This window comes from Acyrthosiphon pisum, chromosome A2 (genome assembly GCF_005508785.2).
Source record: "Acyrthosiphon pisum isolate AL4f chromosome A2, pea_aphid_22Mar2018_4r6ur, whole genome shotgun sequence".
NCBI lineage: Eukaryota > Metazoa > Arthropoda > Insecta > Hemiptera > Aphididae > Acyrthosiphon > Acyrthosiphon pisum.
The window spans coordinates 109,912,886-109,935,223 of record NC_042495.1 but is presented as its reverse complement, the minus strand read 5'-3'; the positions used below and the strand labels follow the sequence as shown (position 1 = coordinate 109,935,223).

The 22,338-nt window shown below is 32.5% G+C and overlaps 1 protein-coding gene across 1 annotated transcript in view; it reads left to right on the top strand.

The window, feature by feature from the left end:
- The window catches only part of LOC100167549 (neuropeptide SIFamide receptor-like), a 50,661-nt gene that overhangs the window by 12,669 nt on the left and 15,654 nt on the right, over positions 1–22,338 (top strand). The window contains exon 3 of the mRNA XM_001947456.5: positions 19,175–19,274. Coding sequence (XP_001947491.1) covers positions 19,175–19,274 — 100 coding nt within the window. The remainder of the gene's footprint in view (positions 1–19,174; positions 19,275–22,338) is intronic.

Sequence of the window (22,338 nt, the reverse complement as noted above, 5' to 3'; positions counted from 1 at the left end):
ACTTGAAAGTATGTAAAAAAATATTTTTAAAATAATTTACACTTTTTGAAATAGTGAGTATTGTTTGATAAAAGAATCACCCGGTATAATCTTTATATATATATAATAATTATATAATAATTATATAATTATTCTACTGTACGTGTGTTTGTAAGCGAACTCCTCCTTAACGGCTGGACCGATTTTGATGAAATTTTTTGTATGCGTTCGAGTGACGCCCAGGATTGTTTAGATTGTCTAGGTCCAAACAGGGGATGTGCTCAAACGGAGATTTAGACATTTACGGTGGAAGTTTTTGTTTATAAATGGTTGCCATGGGTTTTAAAACTATTATAATAATTATTATTATTGGTTGCCGCGAAATCAGTGTATTCATTCAATGCATTTAATTTTTTTGTACGCTGTATTTTGATATTATATGTATCGCAATTACGTAAATATTGAGCGTATTATACTCACATATAAGTTACGTACATAAAATAATGCCACGTCTTCGTGGACGAGGAGGAAATATTGGTTGACAGACTCGGCATTCACAATTATTCCAGCCGTTTAGGAGGAGTTCAGTGACATACTTGGTATAACTTTGATACTTTAGACTTAAATCATAAAATTACGTACAAACAGCACGGGGTCCGCGACCTACCGCAGGTAGATTGCCTGCCTAATAACATACTGCTGCGAATCAGAATTATTATTCCATGCAACAGAAAAGTTAAGATACATTTTGAACACCATACACCGAATATTAAAAACGAATTGAACAAAGTTTGAGTCGTATGGAGTTGGTACATTTAACGGGAAACGAAGTGCACGGGATCGACTTGTATGATGTATAATTTTATTAAAAACGAAAGAAACAAATCGTACCATAGAACACGAATCCCACGCCTCATATATGAATATTCAACAGAATTCAACACGTTAAATTATATAGGAACAGATTTGACGTCTACATAATACAGCAGCGAGCGCGGCCGTGTGTTCATGTTTAGGGAAGAGAATAAGGGATGATTTATTGCGGTGGGTCTTCGCATTACTGTTGCGTTGCCAAATTTCCATGTGCGAGTATACCCTGGCAAATGACGGATAATGTATTAAACTACTCTATTGTTGATCTACGGCATGATTTATCATTTCATTTTGTTCTTTTTCATTTGAAAACGCATTATTCACGACTTTGAAGAAGAACATTAGTGTGCAGTGTACACGGTACTGTACAATAGGTAGCTTAATTACTTGACGCGAAACTGATGTTTATTGTATGCCACGTAAGTTTTTATTCAACATAATATTCTGCACGATTATTTATTTACCTCAATCGTTTTCAGCCATTGCGCCAGTCATCATGTGATACTATTTAGAACCGTGTGGGTCGCCAAAATGTATGAAATGCTCAAATTAATTAGCGACCCGTCGCGACGATGAGTTATCGCATCTGAAAAACGATTCAGAGCCGTATTCGATTCAAATCGTAATGATTTGTCTAAAACGAATGTTTGTTTATCTTTCTTTGGCGTTATTTGGCAGTTTTCACGGTGTTCTCCAAATTACTATGCGTACTGCGGGATATCCGAAGAATTACCTCTCTAAAGTATCGACCATCTGTGTTCAATCCCCAATCTACAGAAAACTTTTTAAGCTTTTTTACTGCTCCCGAAAATGTATCCGGAAAAACACCGTAAAAACCGACACGTCAGTTGTCCAATGTACACATTTCAAAACTAATAGCTCTCTGACAACACTGAGTAGGTATCGAAAAAAAAAAAATGCTTGTCATAAACCAAACTGTTATTCGTATTAGACGTCTTAGAGGTATCAAAAATGGTCGTGTTACTGACTGTTTTCAGTATAATATAATATACACCCCATAGGCCTTAATCACCTCTCCCCCCCCCTCCAGCGTTTCATAACAAACGACTTCCGTGATTTATTAGGCTGGATCCACCCCTCTCTCAAGTTATCAGAATAGTCAGGAAAATCCAAAAGTTTTTGATTGATGAAGCCGACACTTTGATGGATCTTTCTGATATTGTTTTTGATAAAAACTGTAGTCGATAGAATATTGATACCTGATACGTAGTTAAGAAATTATATTTTGTTAATGCAATTATTATTGGAGAAAGTTGGAATCAATATTTGTTTTATGTACAGAAATATAATTGTGAACTTAACATAAAGTCTTAACTGTTGTTTTGAAAATATCCGAAATAATATCGTAAAGAATTATAAAACGTGCAAGTGCTTCAAAGAAATGATTTGAAAAACATTTCAAAGTCATATTATCTTCGCTTTTCTGTAGCATGCGCATTGTATTTTTTCTTATAACGTGACAGACTATTCTGAAAGAGGTTGTATTAAGTTTATTTTAATTTGAAATTTAATACAAAGAGCTATTATATCCTCAACAGTTTTGAACAATACAAAGTACCGCTAAAAAATAAAATATATATATATTCGCCGCGACTTCAAATAAATATTATAATATGGAGAGAAAAAAATTACTCAGAAACGGTAAAATTCCACTCTAAATACATTATGTAAAACACTCTAGAAAATATTCTTTTCAGTTTACTAAAATTGCAAACCACGGGTTTATACAGTAATACAGATGTATCGTTTTCTTAATTAATTAGTTTATTTTTGATTTATATTGGACCACCACTGAACAATATCACTGACTCACAATATTTATTGTAATTGTTATAAAGCCCGACCTGTATACGATTTGTAAGTAGGTGCTAAACAAAACCCGTCCGCAGTGTATGGATACGCACAATATTAAGATGTTATTATTATATTTATGTATAATTATTATCACCACGGCTATGGATAGTATGGTTGCCCATCGACCCGTGATTTCTATACTTGAAAAGTGCCTACCGAGATGAATCTCTATGATCAGTATTAAATTAAATAGCTGGAGATTTAAGCACTAGCGCTTACTTGTCATAGTGACTATCGCGAAACTACAATTTACATTTGAAAGATAACTGCATTTATAGTCACTACAATAAATAGGCGCTAGTGCGAAAATCTGCAGCTGTTTAATACTGATTGTGGAGATCCATTTCGGTTATTCTACTTTACACACCGAACGATAACAACATGTAATGCAATTATTTATCGTGGAACCTCCGACACTTGGCTTCGAGAAGCTCCGAAAAGTATATATGTTTCGATGCGATGCGTACCGAAAAAGCTCTTCAGCTGCATCGTAGACACGTAAACTTGTCCTCGGGGGGGGGGGGGGGGGGCGCTATAGCTACAAAATAATATATCTAATTGAATATAACAAATAACTCTTTGCGTTCGAGATCGTGACGTTTTAATTCGGCGGGTCTCGAGAGGAGTAGATTTATCGCTCGCGCGGCCATGTCGTTCGAGATCGACCTTGTACACCGTTTTCATTTTCGTTGCCGGAAAACGTATATATCAAACACACGCGAGTATTTTCTCTTTCGATCTTGTGTGTGACGATGGTGTATACAGAGATGTATAATATATGGACGTGTTGGTTATAAATCCGTGCAGAGAATTGAGCACGGTGTATACTTTACCGTATAAAAAATATATTAAGCCAGTTGCGTGGGCAGGTATTTTGTATGAGGGGGGGGGGGGCTAAGTCTCACGAAAAAACACAAATACAATATGTCTTCGATTTACAATTTTATTTTTTTATTAATCTTGATAAAATTCTAAGGTCAACAAAGTCAGTGGGGGAGCTATAGCTCCCTTAGCCCCCCTGGCTACGCCACTGTAATATGCTTTTAACGTCCGTCGTCAAATTATGTCGTGTGGCGTTTTTAAATATTATAATTCATTATTTTTGTGTTATCTAAATTATTTACGGTGGCGTTCAAATGGCTATTTAATATGTAATGTTTGATTTCGTTTTCATTGCATTTGGAATTATTATATTATCCATTAGTCGTAACAGAGATTATCAATCATTATCGATTGTGCGTGTCTATTCTTGACAAGCTTCGACGACGCATTTACAAGGTAGGTACCCGGGCACTTAATATATTATTGTGATATTTATGTATTGTACATTTGTACCACGTTTGAGGTGTTGGTAATTTTGGTAAATCTAATCTGTTGTTAGTTGTCGGTGAAAATTCATATAATATTGTGTTTCTCTTTAGTAATTTATTTTATTTTTTATTACGCCCCTGTAAGTATAGGCACTTTGGACTGCGTATTATTGCGAAGGACCATAATAATACTTCTGTACATTTGCGTAATGTCGGCATTACTTCAACTATATTATTATTATATCATATACACGCCACACTACTATGAGTTTCTATGACTACAACTATAGAGGTATTGAGGTCAAATAATATTCTATATACGCCGACCGTAGTATTCGTCTGTACAGAGCGGTCCAACTTGATATTGTATATTATACTTGATAAAAAAAAAAAAAAAACTGTATTTATTGAATGATGGTGAAGGGGTAGGGACACTACTCTGAACATTTAAACTTTAAACGCTTATAAGTTATAAATTAGAAACCATTCGTTCAGTAGCAGTTTTAAAAAAACATCAGGCGGAGGGGAATTCAGTTCCATTGCAAAAAAATGTTTCCATCCAATTGGCGAGGATTGTCCAAGCTTAATCACGTTTCATTCTTGCTATATATTTCAAAACTTTTGTAATATTTATTGTTAATAATTGCCATAATTTATTATTTTTTAATATTTAAAATTTATATTTATTACAAGGCATTAACCAAGTCCCAAGGGAGTATAGAAGCAACCTCCTCTATCATTGAATTATTTTAATATTCGAATTTCACATTTTTAGAAAATCATTATCCTCTGGATCAGGGGTCTCCAACCTTTTTTTACGGCGGACCAAAATTGAGATACGTTTTGAACTTCCGGGCCAAAATTTGTAGAGGAATAGATCGGTTAAGAAATCGAAGAATAAATAAGTTTTATTTGGAAAAATTAATGTTTGTTTTTACTTTATAATGAGTTTTTCTATTATAAGTTAGTGTTAGTAATTAGTGTAATATAGGTATAAATTACTATTATAAGCTGTCATGAATAACACCAAAAGAAAAAAACTAATAAATCAATTTAATCTAATTAATTCAATAAATTAAAAACAATGACAACTAAATGAAAATAATCAAAACATTTATTAGCTTGGAGGTCCAGTAAAAAGCCCTTGGCGGGCCGTAGGTTGGAGACCCCTGCTCTGGATTATGAAATGTAAATGATAGGTTATTTTTTATTATAAAAACAAAGCGTTAAAAAGTGATAAATGTCTATGACGGAAAACAGTAAAATGTGGGATTTATTTTATTCGAAAATGTAAAAGTTATAAATTAATTAAATTTGTTTTACACAACGAAATGCGTATAAGGGAGTATCAGATTGACCGGCGCCCGGTTTAAAGGATCGTCCTGTGAGGTACCTACATTATGTACAATGCGTGTGTGCTATATATTGTTATAGAGCTCAATTGCCTATCCGTCATGAGTACCTATATTGTACATATTTTGTAACTATATTATAATAAACATGTTGAGTGATAGTTGTGAGTTGTTTCTACGAATTGGTACGATGTTACATACGTGTCAGAGATTATGACCCTAGGCGCAAAGGTCGTTCGTGTATGATAATATTATCATAACCTCAGTCATATCCCATCGATCATTATTCAATAATATGATTTTTCACTGGCATTCTGCGCGGTGTCCAATTATAATGTTACGTAATATTGTTCGTCCGCCGTGTTCGATTTGGATAATATTTGCATCATCTCCGTACGATAAAAACCTGTTGTGCATTGTGTTTCTATACACCGCGTGTTGTTTTTGAACGACGGCTGCGCAGACAATTTAGCATTACTACGATTCCCACAGGTTATGTGGGTGGAGGGGGGATGCACGATTATCATAATAATATAGGCAGGGCTATACGTAATGTGTTTGTGTAACACTTGAAACGATACGTTGGAAATAGCTTCAAATGCACTCTGTACTACCGTAGCAAGTATCATATACCTATACATAATATTATCATGTCAGCCGGTCGAGGTGCAATCGAGGTTACCATATTATTATAACCATAGGCTCGCCGAATGGGTCAACTCGAATTTGAAGAAAAAAACGAATCTCTCGAATGGGTGATGGGCGATGGGCATATTATATTATCGGCAGTAAATAAATTACTATATTGCGGACGATCCAGACGTACGAATATATTTTATTTCTTTTTTAACGCCATTTCGTGTACTTACGGGTACCATCACATAATATCATTATATTTAGTACCTCGTATGGTTAATATAAATTATTGCACGCACGTTCTATGTATACATAATAATAATAATGATGATGATAATATGTATAAATAGTGTACAAGATGTATCCCGCATCTATTCTTTTCTCAGTCAATACAATGACGAAAAAGTATTGTTTTTACATGCGATTTTATCATAATGGCGTACATTTTTTTGGGAATAAGAACCGCTCCATAACTTTTATACAGGCATTTTATCGGTTATAAATTGAACACGAAAGTTCCTTTGGGAGTCATTTTTGGAATTCCGGTGCAGTAGTATTTGAAGAAATGTCGAAAAGTTTCTAACAAACTGCGAAATATTTGTTATACCAAACTCGTTTCGAACAAAATATCATATTTTAATTATTTTGTCTTTATTCAGAAAATAATATTAAATATTTTATCTCGAAGAGTTTTTACTTCAAAAATTGCACTGTACCTGCCTATTTCCATATTTTTAAACCAAATTATTGTACGAAAAAGTTCAACTATTTTCTTAGACGTGGTATGAATAGCTTTACAGGGATTTAAAACTTTACTTTATATTAATAATTTTAGCGATTTAATTTAATGAGAATTTCACCTTAGTATAAATAAGTTTTATTTAATTCTATTCGATAAATCATAAATGTTTCGGGTTTTTTTTTATTATAACTTATTTTTTCTTTGTGCAGCCTGAAAACACTTTATACATAGAAGAAAAAAATGCTCGAATCGTTGACTTCAATGGATGTTATTCAGGTAGAAAATTGTATCTAGTTTGTACTTTGATAGGGGTCAAAAATAGAATGTTCCCAGACATTACAGAGAAATCAGGAAAAAAAATATCGCAAAAAGCACTAGGTATTATATTATAGTTTAAAAATATTTTGGCTCTTTTTGAGTTATTCAAAGAGATTTTATAAAGTTTCTGTAAAAATGCTTGGAAATTCAATACAACTTACAAGGTTCTCCAAAAAGTTTTCTTACGGCGTGACAATTCAAAATTAAGAAAACAGTCAATTTTTTGACTCTTGAATTTCAAATTTTGATGAAATACTGGATATACTTTAGTCTTAAACCATATAATATAAAAATTGCCCGCGATACACCAAAGCTCTTTCAGAACTGATGGTACGTTTGCGAATGTGCACCTACGCGAAATTAGCTTCATGATACTTTTAATACTATTAATAGATGATTTAGATTAATTATTTTAAGAACGATTTTTATGCGAACACCACACCGCAGTGTTTCGCCACACCCAAGTCCCAAATCGGTTTCGACGTTGGGCTAAATTATGTGCTAAAATCTAAAACGTTGATAATATTATTATTATTCCCTCCACCCGCCGATAAAAACGTGCACGCGTAATCGTTACCACCGTAATAGTATAATATAATACGATCGGAAAATAATGACGTTATATACGCGGTTTCAGATTAACCGGGAAATACAACCCGTCGAGTAGACGTTTTTATGGTCGGAGTCCTCTGCAAAGGTCGTAAACCGGCCCCCGTTTATGCACGGTCGCGGAGCAGTTTGACATTTCGCCGTTCAGTTTTCTATATTATACGGGATTTAATTTCCATACATGCACGCGCACTTTAATACAATAATCGATATGAAAATATTATTATTAAGCACTTTGTCGATTCTTTTTTTCTTCCGTTTTTATAGCGCTCGCACACACGGGAAACCGACGCCCGTCAGTGGTGGCCAAACGCGATTTTAGGCGCGTTGTAAAAAAAATATATTATATTGTCGTCTCTCGAAACCGACATATATAATATATATATATACACATTATATACACACGATAAAGTATAATAGCAAGTATTATTGCATGGATATGTCGTCAATAAAACAACCGAGAAAACAACGATGGTAATAATACACGATATTATATACATAATAATATATAGACATAGCAAACTGTATAGGCGCGGTGATGAAAAATCGGTGTAAAAACGCGAAATGCGGCGACGACAATAAAAACTGGTAGGAAATTTATCGAAAAGTCATCGGGGGCGCCGTTTTAGTAATAACATAACGATGGGCCGCCGCCGTAGTGATGATGACGATGATGATGGTCTGGAGCCTTTTCCTGTATTGTGGCCGACGGGGTCACGGGGAGGTCACAGCCGACTGTGGCGATTGGGTTCGAGCAGGTCTTTTCCGCAAGCGCCACGGTCATATAATAATAAACTATACGCGGCTGCCGTTATATTATTATTATTATTATTGTACCGTCTTCTTTCGATATTCTCGATTCCTTTGTCGTCCATACATAAATAATAATATAATATATTATGCATCCACTATGTAGGACATGGAATGTTTCTCTTTTTGTCTCCCCTCCGCCGGCCGATATCACAGCACGACCATTCCTCGAGCCGCGGCACTCTTTAGATAATAAATATACCTACGCATGTTGTACACGATATTTTATATATATATTTTGTATACAACTTCCGCCGCGTTCGCTTCCTATTTTCGGCGTTCCGCCGGCATCAGAGTTTATTGACCGGATGTGCGTGCGGGGTGGTGCTGCAACCCCGCACCGCGATGGCTATCTCCCGCTCTACACCGCGACGTCACCGTTTTGTTTCCGGAAATGCGACCGTCTTGATCATATCGTACACTGTGTGAGGGTCCCGAAATTTCCGGGAGAATGTATTTTCGTAGGCGGAGGGCCGGACAGCGGCGTCCGGAAATATTGGACAATTTTGTTGGCACAAGAAATCCCAAAACAAATAATATGAATAAATGAAAACGGAAAACGGGGGAAAAAAAACATACACCGAAACAGGGCGATCCCGTAAAACTTATATAACATAGACTGGCTGCAAAATGCCATTCCTGTATACTTTGCATCATAATATATGATTGTGATTTCAACGTTACAACAATAATTATAAATTATTGTCAGTTCTAATATTTAACTGATATTATTATTAATTGCATAAAAATTAAAATAATTATCAAGCACTTGATAACTTATTATAGCTCTCGGTCTGAAATCCATTTTAAGCATACAGTTTTTGCGAGAACTGGAAAAAACATAACAGACATTCTTAAAAACCTTTCCTATAATTACTGTGCCTTATTTTTGCAGGAGCTTCGATCCTCGATTAATACGGTTCATCAAAACTCGTTAAGTTCCGATAGTAACAAATAAAAATCACTAAAATATTGTATGTCAGTATGTTCGTGTTGTAACATATAACTATAATAATACCTATCAAAACATCTATTCACGGACACCTCACGATTGCGAAAGTCCGAAGCCCCCTCGGTATGACTGCAGTGCGTCGGATATGTTGAAACATATCATTCGAATGTTACGTGCACATTTCGCTCGTCCGATAACAGACTTTTACGTCAAATATTCCAGTGGATATAGAGTGATAATTACGGGAGTTTACCAATATTGCGCCTAAAATTACTTTTCGTGTACCAATTGCGCTCTAAACTTTTTAGAGTCGATATACCAAATAGTACACTGACCCTAAAATACAAGCTGCACAATTGGTATATTAACCCTTTAAGTACAAATTTTGTATTGGTGCAATTATTGGTCATGGCCATAATTACTCCTCTTGATTTGCGTCTGTATGGTAGGAATATGATATAATATGTAGGTAGACACATTATAATAATATTATGCAATAGAATACAATAGGTACACATTTATTATGTGTATTTCGTGAAAAAATTCAGTTTCTATAATTATTTTCAGACACAATAATGGCTGTGTAGTGTACCCACTGGTATACATTTAAAAAATTCAAATCTTTTTTTATTAATTTTCCGAGAATTTCTGTAGGTCGCTTAATAATTTTTGCACTAGAACGTATTGCACTCGTATTATGATATTTTTTAGTGTTTTTTTACGAGCCATTTTTCATCGTTTCTGCTGATTCTAAAAAATTTACTAAAGCGCTGCTGATAATTGTGTTTTTACGGTGTTTGCTACCCGACATAACCTATGGATTTAAAGCAGTTTTTTTTTTTTATTGCTTTTATTAACGCACATGATACTTACCAATAGTAATAGCAGAGGTATCATACACGATACCGAGTACCCATATAGGTATGTTGCAGGTCTTAACAATTGCAATATAATGGTGTTAATAATATTTATTTAATATCCAAATACGACATTGTATGCCTGTATGCGGCATCTCTAACTCCTATCCCACACTGACACACACCCACACGACCCATCGATGAAATCCGGTGCTATTGTTATTATTATTTTTTTTTTTTTGCAAGTCTGGTGTTTTTCTACGCAGTCAGAACTCAGAAAAAAAAAAAAGGTAAATCAAACGAATCGGTTGTTTTGTGTTTATTCCGCGTTCGGCGTGCGGACGTGATACGCGCACGGCGCTTGCGTGACGAACTTTTAAAACCCTACGGCCTATATAATAGCATTATGTATTGTACACGTCCGTTTATTATAATATGCACACATAATACATAATACAAGTGTTGTGTGTATAATATGAATATGTTATGATGTACAATGCGTACACGATGGTCGACCAATTATTATTGGTTTAATTCTGTTGATATCCGCGCACGGTTACAAATCATCGGCATTATTATTATTATTATTATTATTATTATTATTATTATTGCCATTTGAATGTTTGTCATAAATAGTAGTTAAAAAAAAAAAAAAAAACTTCCGCAATAATCATTGTCGGCAGTAATAATTATTATTTTGTATTTTTTTCTCAACGGCTTTTGCGGTAATATTGCGTGTTCGCCTCGGAAACGTTTCATTTGCCAATCCTGCAGCCCTCGATGCTATTTATTTGCGTTTTTTGTTTGTTAATTGGCAATGCCGGCGTGCCTACAAAATAATAATACTATATGTAGGTTCACATAGGTAATAATAATACGAGTGCACCACAGAATAATTATATTTATAAAATATTAATTTAATATTATGTATAGGTATATCTAATTACTAGGACGCTGTGTACGAGTACAGAATTTTTTTTTTTTTATTAAGGCTTTAACTTCTCGGCCATTAGCTTTTGTTTACAATATTTAAATTATGGTAGTTATAGTAGTGATTAGTGATACATGTCACTTAAAATAAGAACAGCATACCTAAATAGTTTGTATAATAATAATCATTTAGATTAGTTTGATTGAAATGTTAAATTTTTGAGATAATTCCGAGAGTGAGTACAGCATTGTCTACCCATAATAGTCGAATATTATTGTTGTTATAATAGACCATATTTTTGTTATTCGGCAACTGCCTCACCCGGTCACATTTAAGACAAATAAAAAATAAAAAATATGTACGTTTACCATTCGTTCTGAAATTTGACCACACTGCGGACGCGTGTGTATGCAATACAATTATTTTGGTTTTATTTGTGTAGGTACTTAACGAGTTTTCAGCTAGTTATTGCTTCATAATAGATTAAAATCGCGGAGTGATATTATGTTGCTTCGTTTGTCAATAAATTATAAGTTTACGTTGAAAATATTATGTATCAATGTAGTAAGTTTGTGTGTACGCCACGATAGAATCGCTTATTGCGTACAACCTTGTTGCCCCGAGATTTAAACGCGGTAGCGCCCGCGGTTGAGATTTGAAAACCACTGATAAAAGTATATGAACATTTAATTACGAAATAAGTATGTTTGTGAATTCGAAAAAAATGCGTCTCGACGGAATTTATAGTCACCTTAAAAAACATTAAAAACCCAATTCATATAGGTACCTACGTAAATGTTTTATATTTACTAAACAATTGTTTTCTAAAATTGATTTAGTCAATTTTTAAGTTTTGGTATATTGTTCGGATTGTTTTTCAATCCATCTAAATGAAAATCGGTATAATAAAACCAGATAAACGATTCATGTAGTGTAAAATATATGTAACAGTATAATATAGACGAACTCTCGGAAAATCTGTGTTGAAAGCAAAGAAAATTTATTGTGACGTTTTGAAGGGGGTTTTTTAAATAACTTTTTTCGTTGTACCAAAAATTTGGAGTATAGTGTAAATTCAAGTTACCAAGTGTCAGCCACATAATATTTGTACTATTATTTTTCCTCTCCAGTGACAAAAACAACAAATATTTTATGAGTTTTCGGTTAATGCGGTTCAACAACAATATAATGATGTATATTTTATCTATAAATAATATTATTAGAAAGTTAATTTATGAAATATTATAGTGCATAATATTAATGTATATTTGAAATATAAAATAATAATTGCCATATGATCAATACAGGTACTCCAGAGAATTAATTTTGTTTTTGATCCTTTGACGATATGTTTGAACAGAGAAACCAATGGAAAATGTCGAACACTAAAATACAATATTATGGTTTGTTTTAAGGTATATTTAATATTTATATTAATGAAACAAATTAATTAACTTACTTTGAATACCTAGGTTACATAATAAATATAAATAAACGTTGATGTGTAGGTATTATTCATGTAATGTATTTGTTTCACTGTTTCAGTTATATAACATTGAGTGTTCAGTATTAATTATTGTTTGTTTGTTTTCGTGTTTAACGTAATTGTAGACTTTTGATTACACTAGTAAACACATAGTTAACATGAAAAAATCACACTTTAGGTTTCCGGAGTTTATACTTTGGACACGGCTGAATTGTTGAGTTTGACCCGGTGACCTCGTTCACCCGTACACGTGGCAAGGCGTACGCACTCCCCAAAGGGCTGTTCGCCGAACCGGCCTATAAAAATCGGTCGATTTCGCCAAACCTTTAACTAGACGATTTCTATCAAATAACTCGTATTTTATGAGAATCCAGAATGTACACAAAATCTTAATAAAATAAATATTTTAATAATAACCCACATTCGGTATAGGACTTTATTTTTTTATTATTAGAATGCGTATAAACTATAATATTATGTATGCATACATATTTATGCGTATAAAACTTTAACATGATATTCTATTGAAACATCACGCTTGACAAATCCGACAATAAACGTACGAACGAACGGAATAAAAATAACATAATATATACGCGTATTGCATGATTTAAATACATATTTAATAACGATACGCGATTTATCATTCCCGAAACGATTCCCATTCTTTTGCATGGTTCGGAAAAGTTTGAAATGAAGCCATATTATGTTTTTTTTTTTTTTTATAAATGTATTCATCAAGAACTTGCATTGATTTTGTACTGTCTGAAGATACAATTTTTATTTTTTAGAAAAGCACGAGATTGCATTTCGAAAAGAATATTTTAATTTTAAACAAACAGGGCGTGGTTTTCCCGTAAACGCACAGGTTAATATAATGTATATAGGTATAGTAAAGCAAATTAGCATAGTTACCAGCTAATGATATAATAAATTGGTCGAAAATGAAACGCACGCGAAAAAATAATATGATTTTTACCGTAAATAAAATGGATGGGAAACGATTTGCGTACAACACTGTAAATTAAACCACAAATCACAAACCTCACCGATGTCTGTTCGGTTATCTTCCTTTTTCACGAGTATATAGCGTATTATATTTTATCCTACACCGTCGCCGATGATCCGAAGATGATATACGATTTTTTTTTTCACTGCTCGCGATATTATTATATATTATTGGATTTCAAGGCTGCAAACTAACTGTGTGCGAAAGACCGCAACGGCTTACCGCAGTTACCATATAGGTTAGTCGACGGTTGACCGAATAAAAAAAAAAACAACATTAATATTGAATCTAGTTTCAAAATTATTATGATTATTATTACGGAATACCACGCGAGGTGAACCTACGTTTAAACCCCGCGCAATACAATAATATAATTTGATGATGGTATAATAACAATAATAACAATAATAATAATAATATGTAATAGAGTAACTTGGCCCGACTAGTATTGCTCGGTAACACCCAACCCCCCCCCCCAAAAAAAAAAAAAAAAACAAACTGTTATAGTAGTTATTACATAGTTATTACTATTATTATTATTATTATTATTTTTGTTATAGATTTTTTTATTTTTTATTTTTAAAAATCAGTTATCGCCACATAACACTATTAGGTACACTAATTCTAAAATTATATAAAAAGTTATCCTTATCTTTATATTATATTATATTTAAAGTAGTTAATTACCTTTCCACTCGATGAAGACGCCTTTACAGCCAATTGATGTTTTTTTTTGTTAAATGTGTATTAATATTACTGCGACCGCTATTCGATATATCGACTTGTGGTTGAAAATGCTGGTTGAATTTGAGTTGACTTCATAAACAGAAATTCTTTTTTTAGATCACTACCTAATGAAATAATACTTCCTACGAGGCGGAGCCATTTCAATAAAATAATTGTATTGTATTATAATATTTTATTTGTAATCATTAAAATCAGTAAAAATTTCCGTAAATCAAGATAACAAAGAGGCCTTGCCGCCATAGATAATAAAATATTATATCATGCCGCAGCGTTGTTAATATAAAGTGCCTCCACTCTGGCGATCACGAATTTTTGTAAAACATCGATAAGCTTGCATTTTATTTTTTTCTATACAAATTAAAGATGTCAAAAACGTTACGAATTTAATAATTAGCCAATTTTCCATTTGGAACTGAACATCATTTAAAATAAGTGCTTTTTGGTGTACTTCAGCAATTTATTTAGGACAATCGGACATGTTTTCTAAAAGAAGTATTGTCCCTATAAAGTAAGTACGTCTGGTCACCTTACGTATAACGCAACAATAACATTATAATATACACCACAGGGCCATCGAAAATTTGCGTCGTAAGACTTGCGTGTATTACCGCGACTATCCTATGGTATCCCCACCGGTTTTTGAACGAGAAATTTCAGTGATTCTATGGCACACGTTCAGCTTAGCGTCCGTGATAAATTATGATGATATTATTATTATATCGCAGGCCGTAATTGTTTCACAATCGGTCTCCGGCTCACCATAATATATCAAAATATCACACCTAATTAACAATATGTCATTAATGCGATTCGGTGAAAGACTGCTGAACAATTATAACTAATGAGCGTGTCAGGTAATTATTTTACTATATATTATAATGCTATACATAAAGCTTAGGTTACACGCGCGCACCAAGGAGTGGTTAGCTGATGTACCTACACACTGTGCAGTGATAATTTTAAATTATTAATTCATGGGTGTGAAGTTGACCTCCCTGCGTTCTCCAATTTTCTCCAAACCTACGCCATTTTTTTTTTAAAATAATTTAACCAGTTTCAAATGTTTTCAAATTATTTTCGAAAAAAGCACGTACGTTTGGAGAAAATTGGAGAACATGGGTGGGCCAGCTTCACACGCATGATTAATATTTCTCGATTAATATCGACGGTTTTTGAAAAATGTATACCTATTTATTCTGTTCCGTACCGTTTTCGGTTTGTACGGTTTCTGTACTTTTTTGATTCCGGAAGCAGGATATTTTTCTGAGAATTAATAGGAGGTACTCGTATAAAAATCGAATTTCGAGCGAGTTCACGTCTCATAGTTAATTATAAGTATTTAGACTAGACCAACACTTCACCGTCTTTGTAAAAAACACCACCTCGTAAAAAGGGTTTTTATTTTGTGTCGACCGTGTCATATGACTCGTCTCATATGGTCCAATGTACACAATTTTTTTGTAGGTGCAGCTGTTTGCGCGTGTGTTAAAATAAAAAATATCGTCGTAATTTTCAAATATATAATCCGTAATTCGTTGTTGGCGTGTTGAAATTGCCATGGCGCCGGCGATATACGAGTGCGCTGTAGAAATAAAATTCAAATTACGTATAATCACATTTTAGTTCCATTTTCGAAACGTCTATAATAATATTACGTTATATGAACGCAGGCGGTTTTAGTTAAATAAAACAAATCATTACGATGCGTGGCATTTAGATGTAATTCGATTTATCAACTTCCTTTGTGGTCGCGATATTGCAATTTGCTCGCATATTATATTATGTGTAGGTACACGAAGTCGTCGTAGTCAAAGACATTTTTGAATATTAACGCGCTTATTGTTATCAGAATATTAATTACTCTGATAGTGGCCGCAAAAACATAAAAAAAATCTCAATCACAGCCGCCGTTCTATATACTGGCAATCGATATTATTTCTTCGACAGACCTTTTAAACGCCCCATCGATTCGTTTATTTGTCACGGAAAAAGCGATTGATTTTCTCTAGAGAAATTAGATTTGGCAATACTATGAATCGGCTCATATACCGTCGATACAAGGTAATTGAATATTTACACCAGCTAGAAAATTTATGTTTTCTAGCGATATAATCAATAAATATACAACTCTTTCACGTACCTTGTATGTATATAATATCCCTAAAAAAAAACTGTCTTACAGACAATACAATAAAAATAAACAGTGAATAATACTCTTTTATATATTTTTTTAGAGTAGTTTTATTATTATTTCGTTTTTTGTTTCCCATAGGCATTCTATATTAGTAATATATATATATTATATAGGTAACCCACTATGACGTTATGATTTATTTTTTGAAGATATTTCATAATTATTGCTTAATGTATTATTTAAAATTATGATGCATTTTACTATTGTTGTTAAAACTAATAAAAGCAGTTTAATCATTAACCTGCACAATAATATACTATATAACATTGAAACTAACAAATCTATACGTAACATAATAATACCTATATTATTAATTGTAATTTCCGAAAATTTCCGAAAAAATTCTTTGAAATATTATAATACAATTTTTAATAACTATATTATATTGTGTCCTATAATATAGTAAATCAATAACCATATCCACATAGGATTGACATCATCTAGTTCTGAATTATTTGTATCCCGCTTATCGTTATAATAATATATTATATTTCGTAAAACATCTCATCTTTAAAAGATTAAAAAGCAACACTATCAACCACTGTCTATACCTATCAGACATTCACAAAACCGTGACTATACACAACAATGGGGTCGCGATCAGACACAAGTCTGACGGCATTGTGTAGGTACACCGAGCGACAGAACACAAACAAGAGATGGCCTCTTTTTTCCCCTCGGATAAACTTTATTGTTACGTACACTAACCTAACACACAGGGCACGCCGTTGACGCAGCATAGCGTATATAACCCGCGAGTTTCATTTTGGCCGACACCGTTTTTCGTAGTTAATATTATTATTTTTCTTTGAAAATACTTGGACCTTGTAAGCAGACTATATATATTACTATTGTATCGTGTACAATAATTACTATATTATAGTTGATTGTCGTCGAGCTGCAGAGCCGGTGGTCGATTCACTGAAATCAAAAAAAAATAAAACCTCAGCGACTCCCCACCGACTGGTGGCAGACGAATCGGCTCGTCGCTGGTATTATAATAATTAATAACACAATAATGTATTATCATATATTTGTGGGTGTGTACTGTGTATGGGGCAGGGGGGTGAAATGAACAATAGATAACGTTCCGTGCGCTACAATATAGGTACATCGGTATTCGAAAAAAAAAAAGGTCACCATAATTTTATATTTTTATTATTATGACCATGATATAATAATATATTGATGTGCACCTACATCGTCGGAGAAATCAAAATAATTCATCATTTAATATTACTGTCGTTTTCGTTTGCAAATACGCGTTATATTTCTGGGAAAACATTTGATATTATAATACATTTTTTATGCACATATTATATGGACTATACGGTAATTGGTTTTTCGTTTTTCTCGTTTTCAGACCCATTTATACACCCATCGACACCACTATTCTGAATGAAGTGATTTTCGTATTATTGAATAATAATAAAACGATAATTTAGCAAGCACACGGTATTTCATTCCTATAGCTGCGAAGTCAAGAAAATATTTACATAATATTATATTATGTAAATACCAAAGTAAAACTTCGCGTGCACGCTTAAACTGTAACTGTAACTATAATGGTCTACGATGGCTATATATTTGTGGTAGAGCAAAACTACGGAAAAAATATTCATTATCATATTTTATCGTGTATTCATTGAAATTTCCAACATTTTTCGTTTTTATTGTTTTTATATTTCCCGTAACGGAGAGGATTTTCACAGAAACAATTTGAAATTTAATAGAACACAATATGTCGTGCATTATCATTTGCGTCCAATGTACAATCGTTGAACACGAGACATACAACTTTTTTGTTCTGCAACCATTGGTATATTATCATCGCTTCTGTAGTTCTGTCGACAATAATGTTCTACGATTTTTAAGGTCATTTGACGAAATAACAATAGAAATAAAAACCGAAGAATTAAACGACATTTTAATACATTATTATTGTCGCACGTGCCCGTTGTTTCACCGGGAAAACCTTTTTGTACTTAATTCGTTGGTCGTGACGAGTAGAATGGTCGTAGATCAATTTCTATCTATTATTGTTACAGAGAAGATGACTTTATCTTGGGTTTGTCCGGGGTTTTTTTTCTTACGTGTTTTACATTGCAATATAATATATTATGTTTTAGAAAAATAAAAACGATCACATTTTCAATTCAAAATAAAAAAATTTACATATAAGTAAGATAAAAAAAAAGCTCTCGCAAAACGCATGTGGATAAAGTTATATTATTATTTCTGACAACAGCAACAACAAAAAAAATTGTGTGTTCTACAATCTACGACTGTTTAACGAGCCGTCTCGACTGGTGATAAAGTACGGAAACGTGATTTTTTGACGGCTCGATCATAATTATAGGTACTTACTACTGCACTCGCGACCCCTTGTAAGCTAAACTAAAAATGTAATAATAATAAAATTGTACATGCGGTACAAATCTAAACGCCGATAAAATTTCTTATATTGGTTCTTCATTTTTTTTTTTTTTTTTAGCCTGGATCTTGGGATCGTGGATGTGTAAGATCGTGCCGTATGTCCAAGGTGTTTCAGTGGCAGCGTCCGTGTACAGTTTGATCGCCGTTTCAGTGGACAGGTTGGTGTACAAAATTAAATTAAATTAATAAAAAAATAAATAAACACTAAACGATTCGCGTTTAACTGATACGATCGATGCATGTTGTGTTGTGGTTGTTGTAGTATTTTAAGTGGACGTTAATTTACACACGATTTTTAAAATGGTACAAATTACAATGCGAATTAAACCATATTCCGGTGTTAATTCATCAGTTAAAATAATATATATTTAAAAAATAATAAATTACAATAATTACTGCAGGTGTGGTTCCGTGTCGGTGCGTCGCTGTATTATTATTATGATCGAAATACCAAAGCACATTTTATATGTTTTTATAAACTGTTGGTAAATATATAGTATTGTACCAGCATTTTTGAATATAATAATATAATTTTTATCACGTGTAGGGTAGCACATTATTCCCAGTGTAGCGTATTTACTATTTATTTTCCGTTAACTTAAATAAGAATAAAACTCGAATCACAGATAAAGTTCTGCTGTATTTATTAGGATTTTCTTTAAATTTATATTTATTTAAATTTATCATTCTTACATTTAAATTTTAACACTCAAATATGCGTGTACACGATTACATACTTTTTCATAAGGTCGATAAGTAGCATTAAATATACGCTGTTGATCGACTTATCGTATACAAAATCCCACAACGCCGTACAAATTTACTGTGCCCGGAAATAATTATTGGAATGAAATGAGCAATACGTTTATCGAGATTAGAGGATCAGATTGTATATTATTCTATAGTGAACGATTTATAGAAGAAGAAAACGAACGTTAAGGATGACCAATAAAAATAATCCATCAAAGTGCACTTTTTATGGCAAGGCGTTGTAGACGGTCTACTAAACATACACAATAACAATATTTTTGAAGTATTATAATACAATATCTAATAAAACAATCACTCTGCATAATTAATGATATTTTTGGTGTTTTCATTATAAACAAAAAAATGAAATAAAATGTTTGAGGCTGTACTAATTAATAATTATTATTATTAATTCTTTTGTACGTTATAACAAAGGATTAACTACATTGTGTTTACAAAATAAATATATTAATATTACAAGTGATATCCTGTGCAAAGTGTTCAATGCAATAACGATTTATTTTAGTTCACTATGATTTCACGGACCTGAATTGGATAAGACATGTGAAATTGAGGTTAGGTTATGATTTGATGGCTCTTCAGTTAAGTAGACAATAGGTATAGAGGTAGGTATAGTTTAATATAATATGCTAGAATTAAAAGATTACTTTTATTCTACGACACTAAACAATCTGATTATTTTATTTGACTACAAGAAGTCATTAAAAATAATGCCTGAATAGGTATATTTTTTAGTTTGATATATTATATTTTTAATATAACTGAAACAGAATACAATTTTTTTTCTTTCACAGTCTGTGAGTTCTTGAATTGTATAATAGTGTATAATATTGTAAAATAATTGTGTAATAGTATATAATATTGTTTTGTGTACCACTACTTAAACTTTGAAAAGACAATAGCTCGTCCAACCGTGGTATTGAAATTGAAATGATACGTATGAACTTTACTAATAATCAAGTTTAATCATATTATTATGTCACTACTTTGATTAAGAATAATAAAGAGTATTAAACAAACATTATAGCTGTAGTACTTTTTATATTATATTAAAAACGAACTGATATTAAACTACTATTTTACAATATTGTATTGAAGTATGTTGTACTATTCACGTGATGTTTTCATTTTCTTGTTCTATAGACAAATTATTTTGCTATCTACTAAATTGTTAATAATTACAGCAGGTCATTGCGAATTCAAATAGATATAAGTATCCTAAATTTATATATATATAATTAGGAAATTCCGTTATTACAACACTGCAATAAATATATATAATACATTTAGAATAGAAGTCGTACCATACAATTGCATGCAATCGATAAAATATGCTACAAGAAAGTTTCACAACAGTGCAAAGGCCTCTTCTGTGTACAATTTACAAATACGCGCGTGTGCATGGAAAATATTATCAGACAACAATCTAATCGATTCTTAACAACAACTGTTGTTCAATGGTCCATCACAGTCGGAGATTAGATACATAAAGCTCCTCTCTCCTCCACTGAGTGTATCTGAAACCCCTAAAAATTATAAATTTTCTCGTCTATTAAAATGTAAGCTATCTTTCCCCACTTTAAATACGACTATTTCTGTCCATTCAATATGTTTAAGCTTTTGTATTAAACCAATATTCCTTTTTGCTCGTGCTGTGTATTATTACCATACAGAGTGATTAACCAAGCAGACTTCACTGTTTTTTTTCTACAATAATGCAGTTATTCAAATTCTGGTTTTTGGAATTTTCAACTATACATAAATACTTACTATATTTTATGCTACTTAAGCATTATCCTGAGGAGATCCAAACTTCTGTTTTTTTCTTCAAATTAGAAACCCCATTTCTACGGAAAATTGTTTAGTAGATTTTAGACTTTTTTTTTTAGAATGTTGATGTTTTGAAATAAAAATTCGATTTAATAGTAAATATATAATAATAATAATATCCTAACATTACAAAGATATTTAACTTTGTACTTTGAGGGTAATATATAGCTCCTTGATAATAGTGAAACTATAGAAGTTTGACCGTCACGCACATGGTGGTCGTTTTCGTCCAATCCAAGGGCTCTCAATATTCCAATGTTTATGTGAACTGAGTCGTCCTTTTTTTAAAAAACGAAAAGCTGATACAACAGCTGTATTTCCGCTGTTATATGAAGAATTTTGACCAATATATATTGTATAGATATATTGTCCTCATAGCAATAGTCATGCGCATTTGAAATTATTTTACGAGGGAAAGTAGTTACCGTAGAAACCCTGATGAAAATTTGCCACCATGCGCGCAACGGTCAAGCTCTTAATTTCCCTAGCCGTACTATAGCACAACTTTAGTAAGTAATATTATTAATTAATCAACACTTATAAATTGTGTTCATTTTTAAAAATGGTCTAAATATAATAAGAACTGGAACTAATATTATTTACATTTTTAGATATGTAACC